The 21,261-nt window shown below is 42.8% G+C and overlaps 1 protein-coding gene across 6 annotated transcripts in view; it reads right to left on the reverse strand.

Moving 5' to 3' along the window:
- The window catches only part of ARHGAP22 (Rho GTPase activating protein 22), a 421,947-nt gene that overhangs the window by 196,625 nt on the left and 204,061 nt on the right, over nucleotides 1-21,261 (reverse strand). For 3 of the 6 annotated variants that reach the window (XM_027860630.1, XM_027860617.1, XM_027860621.1), the window contains exon 4: nucleotides 5,787-5,861. The exons of 2 other annotated variants lie outside the window; for them this stretch is intronic. In XM_027860630.1, coding sequence (XP_027716431.1) covers nucleotides 5,787-5,861 — 75 coding nt within the window. Of the gene's footprint in view, nucleotides 1-5,786; nucleotides 5,862-6,166; nucleotides 6,287-21,261 lie in introns of those variants that run through there. One more of the 6 variants, XM_027860655.1, reaches the window with a different exon arrangement.

The raw sequence follows: 21,261 nt of genomic DNA on the forward strand, positions 1-21,261 counted from the left end.
GTATGGGTTCTGCTGTCTCATTGTATAATCAAGGAGTTGGAAATAAAAAGGTTTTAATTTCTTTAAGAATATTCTTCCTATGCCTCCTCAGAGGCAGCCAGCCAGGAGGCAATATGGATAGAGCACTGGGCCTAGAGTCAGGGACAAGAGTTAGCCTCTGGCCTCCAACACTTAGGAGCTATATCTGTCCCTGGCAAGTCACTTAACCCATGTCTGCCTCAGTTTCCTCAACTATAAAATGGGGCTATTCATAGCACCTACCTCCCAGGGTTGTGATGAGTCTCAAATGAAATATTTGTAAAATGCCTGGCACACAGTAGGCATTTGATTGCTTCCTTTTATAATTTTAAGCTCTTGGGTGATCATAAACAAGTTATTAAACTTTGTGCCTCAGTTTCTTAATTTATAAATTGGGGAGTATAGTACTTTCCCTAGTAATCTCACAAGATTATTGTGAGAGAGAATGGTTGGAAAGCTTTTTTATGCACTCAAAGGCTGCAGAATTGTCAGTTGATTCTATTTTCATCATGTGCATTTCTACATAAGAGCAGAAAGAGGCGATGATAGATGATAGCCTATTACCAAAATGGAATTTAAGGTGCTTGAGGGCAAGGCTTGCTGCAGTTTTTTTGTCTTTCTCTGTCTTGTCTAGGACAGTGCCACCAATATAGAAGGCACATTCATAAGCACTTATTGAATGAATGAATGAGGGAATGAATGAGCAATGACTTCTATGTCAGACTGGATAGAAGAGAATCCAGGACATAAACTCCCAGTCTCCCAATTGAACTCCCTACCTCCATCCTCTCCCTTCTCTAATACATCCTTCACTAACCAACAAAGTGGTCTTCTGACAGATCCTGAGTGAGCGAGTGAATGGAAGGGAAAGTGTGCCAGTCCCATAGCCAGAGGGAAGGACAACAGAGAGATGGTTTGAGTATTGCACTGGTAGCCATGAAGTTCACTCCATTTGGCCCGCTAGGACATTGGAGATAAAATATAAACTCTCCCATTGGCTTTTGAAGCCTTTCCCAAGATGGCAGTAAGCTACTGTTCCAGCCTCATTATATACTCATGCTTTTCCCTTACTCCAAAGCCCAGCTGGCTACTTGCTATTCCTCGCACATGACATCCCTCCCATCTCTGCATATTTGCTCTGGTGTTCACCTTGCTCTGAAAAAAGGAGGGAAAGAAGGAAACAAGTGCTTATTAACCACTTAGTATGAGTCAGGCATTACGCTAAGTACTCTACAAATATTATTTCATTTGATCCTCACAACAACCCTGGGAGGTGGGCGTTATTATTGTCTTCTTTTAGGGTTGAAGAAACTGAGACAGATCCAGGGTGAGTGACTTGCCCAGGGTCTCACAGCTAGTGCATGTCTGAGGCTGAATCTGAATTCAAGCTCACCTGACTCTAGGTCCAGTGCTCTGCCCACTGAGCCATCTAGCTGCCTCCATGTCATAGAAGTCCTTATTTCCTTTAAGCCTCAGTTGGAGTACCACCTTGTATGTAAAGCCTTTCCAATTCCCGTTCCCCTCACAACTGTCGCTCCTTTCCTCTCCAAATTATCATATGGGCAGCTAGATGGAACAGTGGAGAGCTCACCTCACTGCACCTGGAGTCAGAAAGATCTGAGTTTGAATCCTGTCTCAGATATTTACTACCTTTATGACCCTGGACAAGTCATTTAACCTCTCTTAGACTCAGTTTCCTCATCTGTCAATAATAGCACTTACCTCACAAGGTTGCAGCGAGCAACAAATAGGATATGTCAAGTATTTAGCAAAATGTGAAGTGCTTTATAAATGCTATTAACATTATTATATTTATTCTGTATCCATACAAATCCTTTCCCTTGATAGACTGTAAGCTCCTTGAGGTCAGGGAAGTTTCATTTTTGTCTTTTGCAGCACCTAGCATATAATAACAGACCAGCTGACATTTATATAGCACTTGAAGGCTTACAAAGTGCTTGATATATGCCATCTCAATTGACCCTCATTACTACCCTGTGAGATAGATGCTATTTGCCCTCTTTTACAGACAGGGAGAGTGAAAACAAAGCAGAATTCAAAATCGGGTCTTCCTGACTCCCAGTCTGGGACTCTATCTACTAGCCTGCTATAGTCAGTGCTGCAGAAATGCTTCTTGATGGAGTGAGTGAGTGAATGGAAGAGAAAGTGGGCCAGAGCCCATAGTGCCGTAGTTTTATAGCTGCTGATGCTCCCGTCTCATACCTATAAGTGAACCATTATTTCTCTGACAACCTTGCCAGAAAAATAACTCAATTCCTCCTGCCTGCCCTCCCTCTCTCTCTTCCCTAATCACAACCATATAAGATATACCAGCTGATATAGCGTGGGGAAGAGCCAGTGGTCGTCAGAGGGAACCAGAAAGTGAAGCCACTTGAGTCACTTCACTTTCCTAGTCCTCAGTTTCTTTATTTGTAGAATGGGGGGGCACGGGCAGCTAGGTTGGGCAGCGGATAGAGTGCTGGGCCTGGAGTCAGGAAGATCTGAGTTCAAATCTGGCCTCGGACATTTACTAGCTGTGTGACCCTGAGCAAGTTACTTAACCCTGTTTGCCTCAGTTTCCTCATTTGTAAAATGAACTGGAGAAGGAAATGACAAACCCCTCCAAGATCTTTGCTAAGAAAACCCCAAATGGGGTCACGAAGAATTGTACATGACTGAACAAAATGAGGAGGATGGGTTAGATGTCCTCAGAGATCCTTTCTAGCCCTAGCCTTATGATCCTATAACTTTAATTATACATACAGAGATAACAGACAATGACCTAAGGGTTGGTTCATGCCTTTCCTAATGAATAAAGTCCATAGGCTTTGCAATAGCTACTTTTCTTTATTCCCAGGGATAATTTTTTTCATTCACTTATGAGATGGTTGATACTGTTTGAAGTCTGAAAATGAGATCATAGGTTCACGAGACCATAGATTTAGAGGCCATCAGGTCCACTGGCCTCATTTTACAGGTGAAGATAACTGAGGGGCATAGAGGTCAAGTGATTTGCCTGGGGTCACACGGCTACTAAATATCAAAAGCACTATTTGAACCCATATCTTCCTAACCACAAGCCTAAGGCCCCACCTAGGACAAGGCTATGCTGAAGCTGCTATTATCGGAACTCTCCAGTCAATGAAGGGTGCCTGGGATTTTTGTGCTCTCCTTCATTCAGGTTTTACTCACTGTCATCCTTCTAGGAATAATGGAAACATCTGGAAACACGCACAAGGAAACAATTAGACCCAAAAGGCAGGCTCTAAAGAGTTCAAAGTAAGTGCATTTGTCAAGCTTAGGGGCCTACAACACTCTCATGCAAACCCAGCTCCACTTACTGAGCCTTTTGCTCCTTTAAGATTAATCGAGGACTCCTGTTATCCCACATCCTGACTATCAGTTTCTCCCCAATGGGGCACCTACTCAAGTGGTATTTTGCATGTGATGTTAAGGGTGATTAAGCCAGCATACTCCGCACCCCACCCCCTCCAGAGGATTTTCAAAGAAACAATACCAGGGGCTCCCCACCGTGTTTCCCTTAGTTAATGAAAGAACCCAAGACTAGTGGATGAAGTATCAGGCTTGTATTTCAAAGGTAGCGAGGTTAAGCCCTGTTAAGGTTACAGCCACTAAAATATCTTTCTGTCACTTTGTCAATTTGATTGTAGATTCGTTCTTGTCATTTTTGCAGCATGCAAAATACGGGGCAGCCTGCTTCAGGATGATTTCCATATAAAACTTCAAGCTAAACAATTGAACCAGATACCAATGCAAGGATGATAAGAACAGCTGCTATCTGGTGGGGAAGGGGGATTGCCTATCTTTTTTCAATCTCAACATACTTTAAAAAAAGGTCTGATTTCTTTCTAGTGTAATTTCTCTTGGACCTACCTGTCTATACCTTTTGAGCAGGATTCTAGTTCACACAGATGGACCTGAAATGGTTAAAAATGGGAAGATGACATCTGCTACATCCCTGACAAACAGTCACCTTGATGCTTTGCCTCCCCCTGAGGAATGTTCCCTCAATGTTAGGCTACTGGACCTATTGCTCAGGGTACTTTCCCTACCTGAGTCCACAAAAAAAAGGAAAGATGTTTGCCAATGGATGTGATCTGAATGATGGTTTTGGAAGCTTCTACCAGTTACAGAAGGCAAATGGATTGGAAAATGTAATTCCAACAACTCATTTAGGGAAATTCTTGTGACTACCAGGCTTCACGCAAATCCACAGGTGCCTCTACTCATGGTTGGCATAAGGAAGGTTTTCTCTTGATTAGTTTCCCATGAGAACAATATAATGAATGGAAGGCTTATCTTGAAATCAGAGAGACCTGAGTTCAATTCCTCCTCGAACACATACCCAGCTTTGTGGCCACAAGCAAGCTGCTTAACTTATCAGTGCCTCCAAGTAAGTCTCTAAAAACACAATTAATTTATGGAAGAATCATTGATTTGCATCCATGGAGGGAGTCTGTATCTATAAATAGAATCCCAACACTGGAAGTTCCCTATATCTATTAATTAAAAGGTTCAGATATGCCACCACCCCTCCTCTCCATGACACTGGCATGAATTGAACCCAGGCCTTCTTTCAAGTAGCTTTAAACACTGAGTCAAGTCACCCCCATGGCCCCATTCTTCCTTAACTTTGACTAAGCAGATAATTTTTTTTTTTTATAAATTTGACAGAAGAGAAGCATTGTATCAATTTATATTAAAAACTTCTGACCCTTCTGACCCATGGTATACTGTTGTTCATTCTTTTTTTTTTCTTTTGTTTTTTGAAGAGGAAATGGGGGGAATGTATCATTTTCTAAAGAACTCCAGAAACCCTACGGAACAAGGGTTAAGTAGGACTGCCATAAGTCTGTGTGAGGACAGACTATTCAAAGCCAAAGTGTATAGACAGGAAATCATAAAATGCAGTATCATAAGCATATTCCACTGTCTTTGGTCAGCATCCAACCTTGCTGCATTTCATATGGAGCTCCCCTCATTGGTTCAAAGACGACTTTGGAAACCTCTGAGTCATGATGCCTTCTTCCAATTTTGTGACAAGATGGGGAGAAGAAAATAAATGACCCTCTCTTCCCCCTTACAGATCAAGCCAAAAACAAAGCACTTTAAACTGAATGAAACCTCCATTGAGAGCGACCAGTAAACCAAGGGCTCCAGGCCACTCCCCCCCCACCTTCTTTTTTTTTTTTTTTTCAAATTGTGTTGACTTGGCTAGCTTGAGATAGGTGTATGTGGAGAGGCGAGGAAGGTTGGGGTTCTAGGTCCCGGGATTTGAGTGAAAAGGAAAAATCACTTGAAATAGATGTTTGTGCGTTTAGAGGTGACTAGGGTTGGGCTTCTGGGTCCGAGATTTTGGGTAATAAGGAAACAAATAAAGATCTCTCATTTTACCCCGACTTCACCCAAGCCTCCCCAGTCCCTGGTGCTGAGTCTAGACTGCAAAGTGGTCCTTCTCACACATCTCTCTAGAATAAGAAGAGGGGGAAGACACCCGTCAGTCCTTGAGGACTTTCAGGCCCTACAGAGTGCGCTCCAAAGTTGAGACAGCTCAAACAGCTGCCCAGAGGGAGCCCAGAACGGCGATGCGGTGAATGAGGCAGCACAAAGACTTTCTTGGAAACAGCAAAAGGGAAAGGGAGGCAGGGCAGCTTTGCGCTCCGAGCCTGGCTCTGGAGATTCCAAGCAGCCCCGAGGTCCCAAGCAGCGCAGAGCCACGTGGGGGGGGGGGGGGGGAGGGAAGTTACCTTTGGATTCCCGCAGGTGTCCCTTCCAGTCTTTGCAGCAGCACAGTCCCATGGCCGAGCCGAGGTGCAGCGCCCCTGCCGAGTAGCCTTGGGTCAGAGAGTCATCTCCGCTGGTCCCCCGGGCAGAGCTGCGTCCTCACTGGAGCACCGTCCTCAGGCGCCCAGTTCCAAAGGCAGCGTTGCAAGGGGTGCCTGCCAACAGGCTCTGCAAAGCGCTCCAGCCCCATGGCCAGGGTGAGCATCGCCACCCCCTCCCTCCGCTCCCACCCCTACCTCCACCCCCACCCCCACCCCCACCCCCACCCCGGGCCCTGCAGCAGCTGGGGGCAGCCCCGTCTGCCCGGCCGGACAGCTTTCCCTGCTTGTTTTCCAACTCTCACCAACCCTCCAAGATGTGCATGCAGACCAGCTCCCCTCCCTGCCAAGCTCTGCAAACATCCCCAACACAAACAGACCCTGCTAATCAATTTGAGAACTAGCAGATTGTGGCCTTGGGGATTCCGCCCCTATCTGCTCCTCTTGGGCAGGGCCCCAACCCCAGCTCAGGCTCCCTGCATGTCCCTAGCTCTTCCTCGCCTATTAAACCTCCAGGACTTATTAATTGTCACCTCTTTGAAGGAGGGAAAGGCCACAAGAGGGGGCTTTATGGAAGCAGCAGATGCCTGTTCTCATGGAGCCAGAGGGGAGCTGACTGGCTTTGAATGTAAACTCTTAAGTGGGCATAAAAAGACCATTGAACCTAATGCAAGATGCCGTTAGCAGAAGGGAACGAGGTATCATTGCTCTCTGCCTGCCCACATTAAAGGCAGGCTTCAAAGCAAACAATAGCTCCTACAGGCTTTCTCCAGACAAGTTAAGCAAGCACCCTAGGCTCTGATTCTCCCAGAGGTCAATTGGCCATGGTAGCAAATACTCCTCTGGTTCACTGAGCCGTCCTGAGCCTTTTAATTGCAATGCCCCTTACCCCCCAGCACAATGGCAGGAAGAGGCAGCATTTGCCAGTTGACTTGTGTAACAATGAATCCTCATCAGCATCCAGACCCCAGAGAGGACCTGACTGATGGTCTCAATTTCTTTAATTTATTTCCAATCTGTAGGAGATGCTGCTGGTTAGGCTTATCTTCCTTTTTGTCAAATGAAAATGAAGCCGCCCATGCTGGGAGAGAGATGTGATAGCAACAGGTGAAGGTGGGGAGCCCTAGGTAAAGTTTCCAGAGACAGTGGAACCTGAGCTGGAAAAGGGCCACAGGAGGCTCTCTCTTTGGGGTGCCAGATTGATAGGGCCCACCCACAAGTGCTAAGTTTGAAGGATCAGAGAAGGGAAAAAAACCCCAGCCTCCTCTAAGCAGAATCAAGTCTTCTAATGCGCTGATGCCCATCTTCTGCTCAGGCACAATTCCCCAGGATGAAAGGTGCAAAGAGGCTGCATAGTCAGCATCCTGACAAAGCATTTTCAGTTAATGAAAATGAGGGAGAATTATAAAAAAAGAGGGAGTCAAGAATACTAAAAAGAAGCCAAATTTAGAGTAATTGTAATAAGCATTTTTGGTCCCAGAGTACAGATAATATAGCATACCTTCCTCCTTTTGGGAGGAGTCAAGAATGTTGCAGATAATGCAACAGATAATACCACATACCTCCCCTTTTTGGGGGGAGAGAGACCAGGGAAGAATGTTGTTTCATAATGACTTTTAACCATATCCATGTTTTCATCAGCATAAAGCAGGGGTCATTAACCAGTTTTGTTTTTTTTTTTTTTTTGTGGCATGGACCCCTTTGGCAGTCTGGTGAAATCCATGGACTCCTTCTCAGAATAATGTTTTTAAATGCATAAAAGAAGACTTTAAAGGAAATCAATTATGTCAAAATACAGTTAGTAAGATATATTTTTAAAAATGAACAAAGTCATGGAATGCCTGGTTGAGAGCTCCCGGTGAAGAACTCTCACCACTGGCTAGACTGGCACCCGCCCTGTACCTTACCATCTTAGAGAGGTACCTGTGGGCACTGGTGGGCATTAAGTGATTTATTCAGGGTCAAATGGTCAGTATGTGTCAGAGTAGGGGCATGAGCCCAGATATTGCCGGCTCTACGTCCTCTTTCAATAATGATTAATAACATGATAGATGGAGGGCTTAAAGGTACTTAAGAGGTCATCAGGTTCAACTCCTTCTTACAGAAGAGGACATTATGGCCCACTTTGGTCTGGTCACTTGCCCAAGATCACCCAGGTAGTAAGTGATAGAATTGGGACACGGAGCCTCTAATTTAAGTCCAGTATTCTTCAACTAATATTCATGTATCACTTTCAGTTTTGTAAAGTGCATTATATAGGTGTGATCCAGGCTTGTCTGGGCATGGTGCTCAGTTCACCTAACATGGTGCCCCTGAGTAGGCAATATTTTTTGGAATATATCTAGATTGCTTAACATGGAGGCCTCTGCTTCCTCTATCGCATGAGTGGGTATAACCCCCATTGATTGGCTGCCTGTATCTTTAAAACTGAAGAGACTGATCTGGTCAGTCTTTTCTGTTGCCCTCTTTTTCTCCATTCTTTCTGCTGCCTTTTTTGGTCACTCTTATCTGCATTCAGAGGGTGAAGATCACAGTTTACCTACAGCATGGGTACCATGAACTGAATCAGTTCAGGGGGAAGGACGTGCTTCCCCTACTCCTTCTTTTACTCCACTTTAGAGAAATGGGCTTGGGGATACTTGTTTCTATTTTTGTTTGTCCTTCTCAATTTCTAGGTGTCATCAGTGATCCCCGTGGGACCAGGACTTTGAACCATGGTGACCTTGGACCCAGGATCGTAGGTGGAATGATGCGGCCGGCCAGCCTGGCATGGAAGTCAGAGTGCCTGGGTCTCCAGCCTTAGATGGGGTTTTGAACTTGGAACTGGGACTGTGCTCTATAGGAATTGAACTAAGCTACAAACCTAATCCTCTTCCTTTCCCCAGGCCCTGAGATAGTGCAAAGGGGATGGGGAATTAGCCCTAGGATTCAGGAGTAAGTTTTTATGTTTGCAGTAATACTTTTTGAAGTAAATACTTCTGTGTAAAAGCTAATCTGACTGGTAGTGGCTAAGTGGAACACCATCGATGGGGGCCAGTGCCATTAGAGAAAGCCTAGACAGCACCCCAAAACTCCTTAAGGAAACTAGAGAACCTGGAGTAAGGAGCAAAATATAACTGCTTAGTCTTTAAGTCATAAGGGCCGGAATAGTCTGTGTCACATAGGTTATTCAATTTAGAGCTCAGAAGGTTTTTAGAGGCCAGCAAGTTCAACTCCCTCATTTTCTAAATGAGAAAATTCAAAACCAGAAAGGTTAAATGAATTGCCCAATGTCCCGCAGGTAGGAAGTTACTAGAAGGATTCGAACTCAGATTCTCTGATTCCACAGCCAATAGTCTTTTCACTGTACCATACTATCTCTTATATATGAGCTCATTTAATCTTTACCACGGGTCTATGAAGTGCTGTAATTATTTTACAAATGGGGAAATTGAGGCTCAGTGAGATTAGGTGACTTGAGCTAGGTCACACAGCTAGCAAATGATCAAGGCAGGATTTGAATTCATTTCTCTTGACTTCAAGCCCAGTGTGCTATCCACCACCCTATGCTGCTTTTATGTCTCAGTTACCTTATCAGGTGTTTTTTGCTTAATTGTTCCTTTATTATAAGGGAAAGTTCATTACCGGTAGGGAGTGTATATCCCAATTGACTGTGATGTAAAAGAACAAAAGGCCTCAATAAAACATATATTTGTTTAGAAAAAAAAAAAAAGATTGAAGAGAATAGACAAAAATCTGACTTTTGTTCTCTGCCGAGTCATTTAAAAACAGTTTTAGGACCAAGTAAGATCAGTTAGTCACAGTATGCTTAATGAGGCCTGAGAAATTCCAAACTGCAACTCTCAGACCTTCCCAAATAGCTTCTGCAGTGAGAGAGCCTCTGACTGTTTAACATCCCGGGCTAACGTTTCCAAAGCAAAAAATCCATAGCTCTCCCATTGTAGTAACACTCGTTTATCTTTCTAAGAGGAAGTTACAGAGCAGGCTGGTTTTGAATGAGCCTATTAGACAGGGTCAGGCTCCCCACTGAACAGTTCAAATTTATTTTGGAATATACAACGTCCAAGAATAGTTCAAAATTGAGTCAACTTCCCTGCGCTAGTATATCCAGCCAAGCTGGAGAAGGCATGGAAAGGTCTCACCTATTGTACCACATAGTGGTTTACATCCCTCTATTTATTTTCTAATTCATTATACATGTGTTTTCATTGCTTGACTAGATTGTAAACTTCTTAAAGCCAGGGACCACTTCCTTTATTTCTTTTATACTTTGCAGTTGGACACACAAAAACTTGTTGAATAAATGAATGTAAATGAACACACATCTGCTATAGTCCTAAGCTACATCTTTGTTTCATGTGATTTCATCAAAGTAGAGAACTTACCCATTGCTAGGCCATAGTCAAACTTTTCCATATTGATAAGATCTGTTTGCTGGTAGGGTCGCCTTCAACTCATAATGAGGTATTAGAGAGGACATGAATGGATGTTTTATTGTTGTTTGTCCTTTGTGCTCAGAGAAGCCCAAAATGATATTATGATGTCAGGGTCAACATACAGTACGTCCAGCTATGGCAGATCAGACCCATACTTGGTCTGATTTTGAGCTTGGAAGGCTCAAAAGTTGAACGGGCACAAATAATCAATATAAACATTTGGGATGTAGATGTCTCTAAATTTGTGAATCTCAGTTTTTTTGAGAATAATTATAATGAGTGGGGGCCATCATCAGTCATCTTGATCTGTGTCTTACCACTACACTCTGCTGACTCTAGAGGAGAAAGTGAGGCTGATGGCTTTGCTCAGCTCTGCCTCACTTAAATCCAGTTCACTTGCAAGTCACTACATCACCCTCCTGATGTCATTGGTCCTCTTTGAGAATGAAGGATAAACAACAACAACAATAAGTAATAATGGAAAGAGTAAGCTAAATGTTGCACCAAGGAACCAACCAGGTGTTGTACCTGTCTTATATAATCTCAATGAGCTTGTTATAATGGTTGTGCCAAGGAACCAACCAGGTGTTGTACGTGTCTTATATAATTGCAGTGAGCTTATTATAATGGTAGAAGCAAAGAAATGTTGGAATCAAGTTAGAGTCTGATTTAGGCAGGAACTATAGGAATGCTTTAGTGGTCTCTATGAATGTTATCTGTGAAAACCACCTTTTACTTAGTTATCTGGTTGCCAGGAAATGAAGGACCGAAGATTGACATCAGGGGTCAAACTCAGATAAAGAGAAGATAAGAATTTCATCCAGTTCGAAGAACAGAGTATCACACCAGAGGAAGAGTTAGAGGTTGAAAACTTTGAGATTGCCTCATATACTGCTTACATACCGAGGCTGGAAGATGCATTAGCATAGGATAGTTCCATGGAGAGGCCCTGGATTTGGAGTCTGAAGTCCTGAGTTTGAATACCTCCTTTGCCATGTACTACCTCTTTGACCATGGGGCAAATAACTACCTTTCTAGGCATCAGTTTTTTTGTTTTTGTTTTTTTTAATCTGGAAATTAAGTAGCCTTCTAGCTCAAAATCTATGATCTTATGATGTTCCTACTCTATTTCCTTTCGAATTATACTAAGAAAGGAGGTTTATCCTCAGCACTTAGCACAATGCCTGGAACGTGGTAGGTGCTTAATCAATGCTTGTTGACTGATTGACAGAAATAAGGAGAGAGGGCAATGGTAACACCCTTGGGGGATGTTTGTATAGTAAAGATGAATCCATCAGGCGCACAACAGAAAATGCTGAGCTCTCAAGAAGTTCTTCTGCTTTTCCATGACCCCTCCTCTACTGGCTCAAACCTGAGCCTGGTAATTATGGACTGGATGCATTATGTACATGGATAAACGTAGGAATAACACGCTATGTTAGCTTGTGTGTGGGTAGTGATACCCAGGGCATTCATAGTTAACAGACTGGTGAGTGAACAAATGCTTGAAAGTTAGGCTTCTTTTGATTTTGTCCCAGCCCCCTGCTCACTCAGTCTTTTCTATTGACATAATGCAGGGAGTTGCTAATTCTTGTCAAGTCTTGTTGATTGCACCTCTTCAGCATCTCTCATATCCATCACTTTTTCTCAGTTTTTTATCCACATACCACATGCTCGTCGTTTCTTGCCAGACTATTGCAAAGCCTCTTAATAGCTCTCTCTGCATCCAACCTCCCCTCTCTCTAACATCCTCCACACAGCCACCAAATTAATATCCCTAAGGCATAAATCTATGTTACTAACCTGCTTTTGAAGCTTTAGTAGCTCCTGATTGCTTCCAGGATAAAATGCAAAGTACTTTGCTTACATTTAAAGAAAATCTGGCCTCAGATACTTACTAGCTGTGTGAGGCAAGTCACTGTTTGCCTCAGTTTCCTCAACTATAAAATGGGATAATAAATGAGAATAATAATAACCTATGTTCCAGGGTTGTTGTGAGGGTCAAATGAGATAGTATTTGTGAAATGCTTATCACAGTGCCTAGTATGTAGTAGGTGCTAAATAAGTGCTTATTTCCTTCCTTCCTCCCTCCCTTCTTTCTTTCCTTTCTTCCTTCCTTCTACCCTTCCTTCCTCCTTCCTTCTTCCCTCCCTCCTTCCCTCCCTTCTTTCCTTTCTTCCTTCCTTCCTTTCTTCCTTCTTTCCTTCCTTCCTTCCTTCCTTTCTTCCTTCCTCCCCCCTTCCTTCCCCCCTTCCTTCCTTCTTCCCTCATTAGCACAAGAGAGCAATATGAATGTATAAGGGTGATCAGCTTCCAGCAGACTCATAATTAGGAATTCTGACATCTGAGGCAAATTCAGTTGAGGGGTTGGGAATGAAAGAAGGTAGTGACACAGAAGACAGTCTGACTGAGGTGCAGCATCTCATCCTACAGAGAGCCTGTTCGCAGAAATAGGATGCCCTGGCAATGACACCCTAAGAGTGGCAGCCTGGGATCAGGTGTGTTGGCAGAGGACCATGAGGCTTGGGTATGATGGTCAAATTTCCAAGAAAGCTCCCCCATATCAGTGCCCTGGACCAAACCTGGATTGCTGTGAAATAGTTAAACCTCTAGCTTTGAGGAACCTTGAGCCTGCTACAAGCTGTGCCTACATTGTGATATACAGATTCGGGGGGAGGATTTTTGAATTTGGGAGGCTTACTACCCCAAAGTTGCCCAAATGGCACTAAAGCACCAGGAAGTTTTAGTGATATCCATCAATTGATGCCAAGGTTATGACACTAATAGTTCCTACATATTTTTAGTATCTTAAGTGTATTGCACTTCACCCCCTCCCAGACTACCCACTTCCTTTTCCTTGGGAGGTGCCGTGGGCACCCAGATTGCATGATATGATTCTAGAGAGCCACATAACAATAAACAACACTGGCTTTTATTAGGTTCCAATCTCCTTTTTTCCCTACATACTTAACAACTTATGATCTCCTTAGGGTCCCCCAAACAAGACTTGCATGCTGTCACCCCATGCCATTGCTTGCACCTCCTTCTCTGTCTAAAGTCATTATCCCTTCCACCCGCACTGCTGATTTGTCCAAGCACAACCTGTACTCTGAGGCATAAGGCCTGCCTCTTTCATGAATCCTTTCCTGACTTCTCTGGCCCACATTGAGCACTTTGTATGGATCACTGGCTAGTGTTAGTTAAGAGAGGCAGCTTGAGTGTAGGGGATAGAGGACTGGCCTCAGAATCAGGGGTTCATGTCCTGGCACTGGCACACAGACTATGTCATCCCGGGCAAGACACCTAATCTCTCAGTGCCTCCAGGCCACGACCTAAGAATACAAGCTGCAGGGGAAGAAAGGATGCCAACCTGCACTACAAGGGGGAGTTTACTCATTATTGGTTCCTTATACCAATGAAATTACAGTTATGGTTTTAAAAAAAAGACTAGTTGACCTTCTATATATTGTTTTCCTAAATTAGATTGTAAGCTCCATGAGGGCAGGACTTTTGCGCCTTTTCCAATGCCTAGCTTGTAGTAGGTAGTCAGCAAATATCTGATGGGAGATCCAATAATTGATTTCTATGTCTATTGAACTGTCTCAGGGTCATGGAATCATTAAGACCTCTTGGAAATCTTAGGTTCCGAGATTTAAGATGAGAAAGGGATCTTAGTGATTGATCATGTAGTCTAACCTCCCCCTTTTACAGAGAAGAAACCAGAAAGCCCAGAGGAGAAGTCACCCCCGAAAGGACAGTCGGCAGCAAAGCCAGAATTCCAAAGCAGATCTGAGGATTCCAAACCTAGTACTCTTTCTACTATATCATGTTGCCCTCCTTGAGTCTATTATTACTAAGAAAATCCATATTATGCCTTCACAGCATCAGCTTTCAAGCTCTTTGGAAAGCTGCCAAGTTTGTATGAAAGGGAAAAAAACAATCTTGATTGAAGCCATTCAACTCTTACGGGTCTGGTTCAAGTGACCAGGGTAAGTGTGCTTCTCAGATCCAATTTCTAACAATTTTACTGATATTCTGGATTCATTTTGTAGAGGAAATTGCCCCAAGCTGGACTTCAGAGAAGTCTGGGAGGATCTAAGAATAGATGAAATAGAGCATCTCTGATTTGTCACTGCTGTTTCCCCCATTGCTTGCCTAATTATTGAAAATACTACTAAACATTCCAGGCCAAAAACTGGTCAAGAGAGGCATTGACTCACCATAATATATGAAGTGGGTAACATTGTGTAAGGTAAAAAAGGTTTATATGGCATAATCTTGTTCCTAAATATTAACCATGGGGCATTCAGATTGTTCTTCTTAGCTCCCTTTTCCCTCCTTCCAGACCCTCTGTCAGACCCTGGCCTTGGTGTAAGCTTGATTCTCACTCGTACCATGAATTTGGCTATACAGCATGCTATGTCTCTGGTCTCTGGGATCTACTTCTTCAACCTATCATCTGAAGTCCCTGCTCCTAGAGGAGAGACCCTATAAGAAGACTATAAACTTTTACAAGATTTACAAATTTGTTCAAATGTGGCCACATAAAGGAATATTAACAGAGTCTCCCTGCCCTCAAAAAAAAGTAATCAGACAGAGCTAAACTACCATGATGTCATTGACAACCTATAACTCAGTCCTGAGACTTGGATATCATGCCATGTTGGCTTTGATCTATTTCTTTAGATACACTTCCCCGATTCAATCTTTACCAGACCTGGGACTTTTATGCCCTTCCAGGTTTAGGGAGGGAACATAGTAAAGGACCTTGAGATCATGCCATATGAGGGTCATTTAAGGGAAGGGAGATTTTAAGCTAGAGAAGAAAGGACTGAGGTGGGGCATGGTAGCTTCCTTCAAGTATTTGAAGGGTCATCATATGTAAGAGGGACTAAATTTGTTTTGCTTAGCCCCAGAGGAAAGAACTATGTTCAGTGGTGGAAACTGCAAAGGAGCAAATTTGTGATTGATGATGGAGGCTTGGGGGGGGGGGCAGGGAACTTCGTACTAATCTCTCAGTGCCCCCAGGCCACGACCTAAGAATTAGTGATTGATCATATAGTCTAACCTCGTGACAATTAGAGCTGTTGTCCAAGAGTGAAATGGGTGACTGGAAAGGTTCTTCCTCACTAGAAGTCTTCAAACAGTGACCAGATGAACACCTGCCATGTTGGGTAGAGGGGGGATTTTTGTTCAGGTATGAGATTAGATAGCTTATGAAGTTCCTTCTAGCTCCAGGATTCTGAGATTCTGTGAAAGTTTTTGGAATAATAACAAGTCTGTAGAGTCAGATGAAAGGATCAGGTTCCCTTATGATTTAATGTGGGATTCCCCATTCTTTTATTGATTCATTCACTCATTTGGCAAACGTGAATTCAACAGTTAGCATGATGGGACTCACTACTATACTGTGGCGATCTCCACTCTGTACCGCCTGATTTTTTAGCAGCTATGGGCAGTCTCTGAAGAGGCAGTCTCAGCTGGCTAAACTGAAATTGGGCAGAAATGAAGACCTTCTTATTGATGTGACTGATGACACACTGGGCTCTGATGCCCTTCTTTTGGTCCTTTTGGAGTGGGTACTCCCTTACCTTTTCTGCCTCTCTGCAGGTGTACTATTCCCCACCTAATTCATCCGTTCTGGAGACAGAGGTTACAGGTGATTGGAGCTTTGTCCCAGGGTAGTAAAATTAAGAGGGCTTCTCTCATGGAGCCTTATAGTATAGAGCCTCACTTCACTTGATTTGATAGAAGGTTTTGTGCCTCTCCAAATGGCAAATTATGAGTTGTATCTATGGAATATTTGCAGATGTGTGCCATGGGATGGATAGAAGCACATTCTTATCTTATATAGAATATAATAAGGTTATGCCTTTCTTCATTGGTCAGTTAGCTCCTTGAAGGAAAGGATCACAGAATGTCCCATCTATTCCCTTTAAATCCTTTCCCACCCTTACCTCCAGCACCTTTTAGCATGACATACCAGATGATGATGATAACAATGATGATGATGACAAAGATGGTGATGGTCACAGGCCTAGATCCCCTGAACTTCTATCTGCTTTGGAAATGCAGATGAAACCCAGGGGAAAAATCAAATTTAAAAGCTCAAATTTTAAAATGTAAAGCAAGAGGCCTGTTAGGTTTTGTAGAAATAATGAGCAAATTATTATAATTTCTGAATTTTTTATTCAGAATCCAGGACACAGAAGGTTTAAATGGCATAATCTGTTATTTCTACAGAATTTCTAGGTTCTATATTGATTCTTTTCATCAAATATCTTAAAAAATTCTGAAACATTTGCCTTTCCAGTAAATTCCTAAAATTCAACTGAATTCCATCATATTCTGACTCAATCTTATGTGGATGTCAGTAAGTCATGCCTCCCAAAACATGACTTTTTGGAAGAAGTCTTATATGTCACACTCCAACATTTTGAGGAGCTATCATTTCATTTAGTGTGGTTATGCCCTCCACCAAAAATGATTGCAATGCTTCTGTAACTTAATATACAACTTTCCAGTTGTTGTGGGAGAAAATTCATCCCCTTGGGGTCAACTGGGTGGCAAATCTCTTCAGTATTGGTGAAGTTGGCCTTTAGATACCCAGTATGCCATCTACCAGCAGACCCATAGTCAGAGCCTTTTCAGCTTGGCAGAACCTTCCAGCCACTTTAGGCATAGCTTTCAAGGGCCATTAACTTCTAGACAACGAGGCAAGAGAGTAGCATGTCAATGGAAACATGCATACATACACACATACGTACATATGTACATACATACAATTAATCTGTTTTTTCAAAGCATCTCTTACTTTCTGTAACAAAGTCGTAGCTAGTATATATGGCATGCCAGTGATTCTCAGATCCACCTATCTAGCCCTGACTTTTCTGCTGATCTTCAGTCTCACATCTCCAAATGCCTGTTAGACATGTGAAATGTCCTGTAGACATCTTAAACTCAACCAAAACTAAATTCAGCCTCTTTCCCCCTAAACAATTTCCCCTTTCAAATTTTCCTATTACTGTCAAAGAAACCACCATCTTCCCAGTCACCCAGGCTTGCAAACTAGGTGTCATCCTTGACTCCTCACTGTTTCTTACCCTGCATATCCAATCTATTACTAAGGCCTGTTGATTTTACCTTCACAACATTTCTAAAATATCCCTCCTTCTGCCCTCTAACACTGCCACCACCCTGGTGCAGGCCCTCATCACCTCGTGCCTAGACTATTGCAATATATTGCCTGATGGTTGGTCTCTTTGTCTGAAGTCTCTTGCCTCTCTAGTATCTCCTTTCACTCAACTATCAGGGTGATCTTTCTAAGGCACATATCTGACCTTGTCATACCTTATTCAATAAACTCCAATGGCTCCCTATCATCTCCAGGATAAAATTTAAAATCCTATATTTGATGTTCCAAGTAATTCATAACCTGCCATCACCCGTCCCCACCTTTTCAGTCTTCTCGCAACCTATACCATTGTCATTCCTCCTTCCCTACCTCCCTGATACCTCCGCCAATTCTTGGATCCAGTGACACAGGCCTCACTTTTGTTTCTGGAACTAGATACACCATTGTGAAACCTGAGGCGTTTTCTCTGGTTGTTCCCTGCCTGCAATGCTCTCCCTTCTCATCTCTCCTTCCGGGCTTCCCTGGCTTCTTTCAAGTCCCAGCTAAAATTCCATCTTCTACAAGAAGCATTTCCCAATCCCTCTTAATTCTAGTACCTTCCTTCTAGTGATTATTTCCAATTTATCCTGTCTATATCTTGTTTGTACATAGGCGTTTGCATGTTGTCTCTCCCACTAGATTGTAAGCTCACTGGGAGTAGGGACTGTCTTTTACCTTTTTTTGCATTCCAAGTGCTAAGCACCATTCCTGGCACACAGTAAGCACTTAGTGAATGTTTATTGATTGACTGACTGGTGCTTATGACCCATAATGATGCCCTGAATGTATATCATGGGAAGAATAGTAAAATAAAAATGACAAAAGTGATGAAAACAAAGAAATTAGAATTAATAAAAATTAATGAAATGTCTTTATTCAAGTGGAAAGAAATGGTTAGAAAGTTTTTACACTAGATATTTTATTTTATTTTTTTTTTTAGGCAATTGGGGTTAAGTGACTTGCCCAGGGTCACACAGCTACTAAGTGTCTAGTGTTTGGTCTGAGGCCAGATTTGAACCAGGTCCTCTTGACTTCAGGGCCAGTGCTCTATCCACTGCACCACCTAGCTCCCCCAACACTAGATATTTTAAACATGGTAATTTTGTAAAAGGTAACTAGGCGGTGCAGTAGATAAAGCAGTAGGGGCTTGCAGTCAGGAAGCCCTGAATTCAAATGTGGCCACAGATACCAGCTGTATAATCCTGGGCAAGTCACTTAACCTCTGTTTACCTCAGTTTCCTCACCGGTAAAATGGAGATAATAATAGCTTCTACCTCCCAGGGTTGTTGTGAGGATCAAAAGAGATCATAATTGCAAAATATTTAGCCCAATAACTGGTACGTAGTAAGTGCTATATGTCATTACTATTATTATCACATGATTACTTCTCACCAGGGCACAGGTGGCACATTGGATAGAGTACCTGGCCTGGAGTCAGGAAGACGCATCTTCTTGGGTTCAAATTGGGTCTTAGACACTTAGACAGTAAAATGAGCTGCAGAAGGAAATGGCAAACCATTCCAGTATCTTTGCCAAGAAAACCCCACATGGGGTCATGAAGAGTCGGACATGAATGAAACAAATCAACAGCAACAAAAATTGCTTTTCAAGCACATGCAGCCTGCTGCAATGGTAAGAGTACTGCCCTTTACCACTTTTTACTTGTGTGACCTATGGCCAAATCCCTCAATCTTTCTGAGCCTCAGTTTCCTCATTTGTAAAATGAGAAGGTTGGACTAGATATCACCTAGGGTCCCTTTCAACTTTAAATACATGAAACTATACACCTATATGTTCCCTTATGTATTTTATTTTTAAAACTATCTCATTTGAGGCATGTGACATATTTGGAGGCAGCCTCTATTTAGTCAATTTAGTAATATAGTTAGCTAAAAACATTAGCATCAGTTCCATCCCAAGAAAACAACATAACAGAAGGGATTTAGTTGATGGCATTAAAAAGAATTTAATCCATGTAGTTTGGGATAGGGTATGTATTGTTTGGAAATATTTTTGAAGCATCTTGAACCATTTTTCTCCTCAAATTGTTTTACTTGGGAAAAATGAATCCCCACTTCCCAAAGGTCTGAATTCTTTTCAAAATGCATAATCCTCCAACCTAAAGAGATTCAAAACTCAGGATAAAAGACCTCCTTTTCCTGCTGTTTACTACAATGTATAGGCAGCTGGGTTCTCAAAACTGGGCAGGGGATATACTCTTGAATACCATCCTTTACCTTGCCTATATAAACCTCAGTATGGGGCCCCCTTAATGTTCACAGTGGTTATCAGTGCATGTCAACCGAGGCACGGAGCCCCAAAGCAGGGACCTTAAGATACATGACTATGTCAAAGACTAGTTTGTTCACCAACATGAGGGAGACGGACCCTTACCCACAATGGATACTGTTCAAAGAAGGAATGTGTCTGGAGCTCTGAATTCACACAGAGAAACACAAGGGAAATCCCTGGGGAGAAATTCTTGGTTAACATTTTTCTTGCACTTAATGTGGCCTAACACCATTGAACTCAGCCAGCTTGTGCCCAGTTTAGTTATTTTACAAATCCCACTGTCCTTTCCCCTCCCCCAGTGCTCCTGTTTTCTGAAACAAGGCATGTTGCTGTGAAGGGAATGAAGGGCAATGTTACAGAAAAGCAGAAGTTCATTGGGATTTGGGGCACAGATAGAAGCTCCGGCCTGTTTTGCTCATTAATTCGGACTTGTAATTCTTCATGAAGAATGAGGCCAGTTTCCAAGGTCCTTGGTGTCCTAAGCATCCAACAGATTTAGGAAGAGTCAGATAATTGGGTTGGGGGACTATTGTGTTGAATTTCAAGTTGGAGATTGTCCTGGATATTCTTGGGACCCTCTGTTGGCCAGATGCCTTGTATGATCATGAAAATAGATCCAGAGAGATGAAATGACCTCTATTTTTGAATAGTGGTAAGTACAAGCCTAGAATTGCCTACTCTGGAGGAAAATTGGGTATCTGCCTAGTTACCTATGGAGGGTCTCTTGTAGTCTGTTTCCAAAAGGATGTGTGTAGGCTACTACTGGAATCTTTGCCTACTAAGCTGGTTTTGTGGAGGTATGTACTGCCTGCTTGGTAAGGGCTGCTCAGTTCTATTCATACACAGGTCTTAAATTACCATGACTAGCCCCTATAAGTTAGCCCCTAGCATATCATGCTTGCTATGGACAACGCTGTGATGCCTCTCATGTCATGACCACCACTCTCTTTCTCTGGATTGGCTCACTCACACCTATATGCCGTGACACTGATAGGTCTAGATTCCCATAAAAAAGGCCACCACCACACAGTTACATTTCAAACTCTTCTCGGGTCCTAGGGATAATCCTGATGTGTGTGACAGGAAGAAAAGGAAAGCTTTCACTCTTCCTATTCACCACTGTAGCTCCTGAGCCCCCATTGGTGTAATTCACATCTACATAGAAAAGTCAGTCACAAATGCTGATTAGCTCTTTAACGTAAAACTTAATGATATAGCAAACATACCATCACAGTTATTCATAAAAACAAGTACAGGAATAGATGGTATCACAGTCCACACAAAAACCTGAGTTATACTCTTCAACTAATGTATACAGACATGGGGGAGAATAGTACAAATTTATGGAAACCTGGCAGAGAGACTCATGAGTGATGACAACCCATGTGCTGGGGGCAAGTCCCAACTCTAGACCGTGGGACTTGATGATCTTGTTCCTTTCAAGAACAACCTATACCACATGAACCTGATTCTTTGCTAAGCGGTCCCCTTTTGGTCC

This window comes from Vombatus ursinus, unplaced genomic scaffold (assembly GCF_900497805.2).
Source record: "Vombatus ursinus unplaced genomic scaffold, bare-nosed wombat genome assembly UNPS02000749.1, whole genome shotgun sequence".
Classification (NCBI taxonomy): domain Eukaryota; kingdom Metazoa; phylum Chordata; class Mammalia; order Diprotodontia; family Vombatidae; genus Vombatus; species Vombatus ursinus.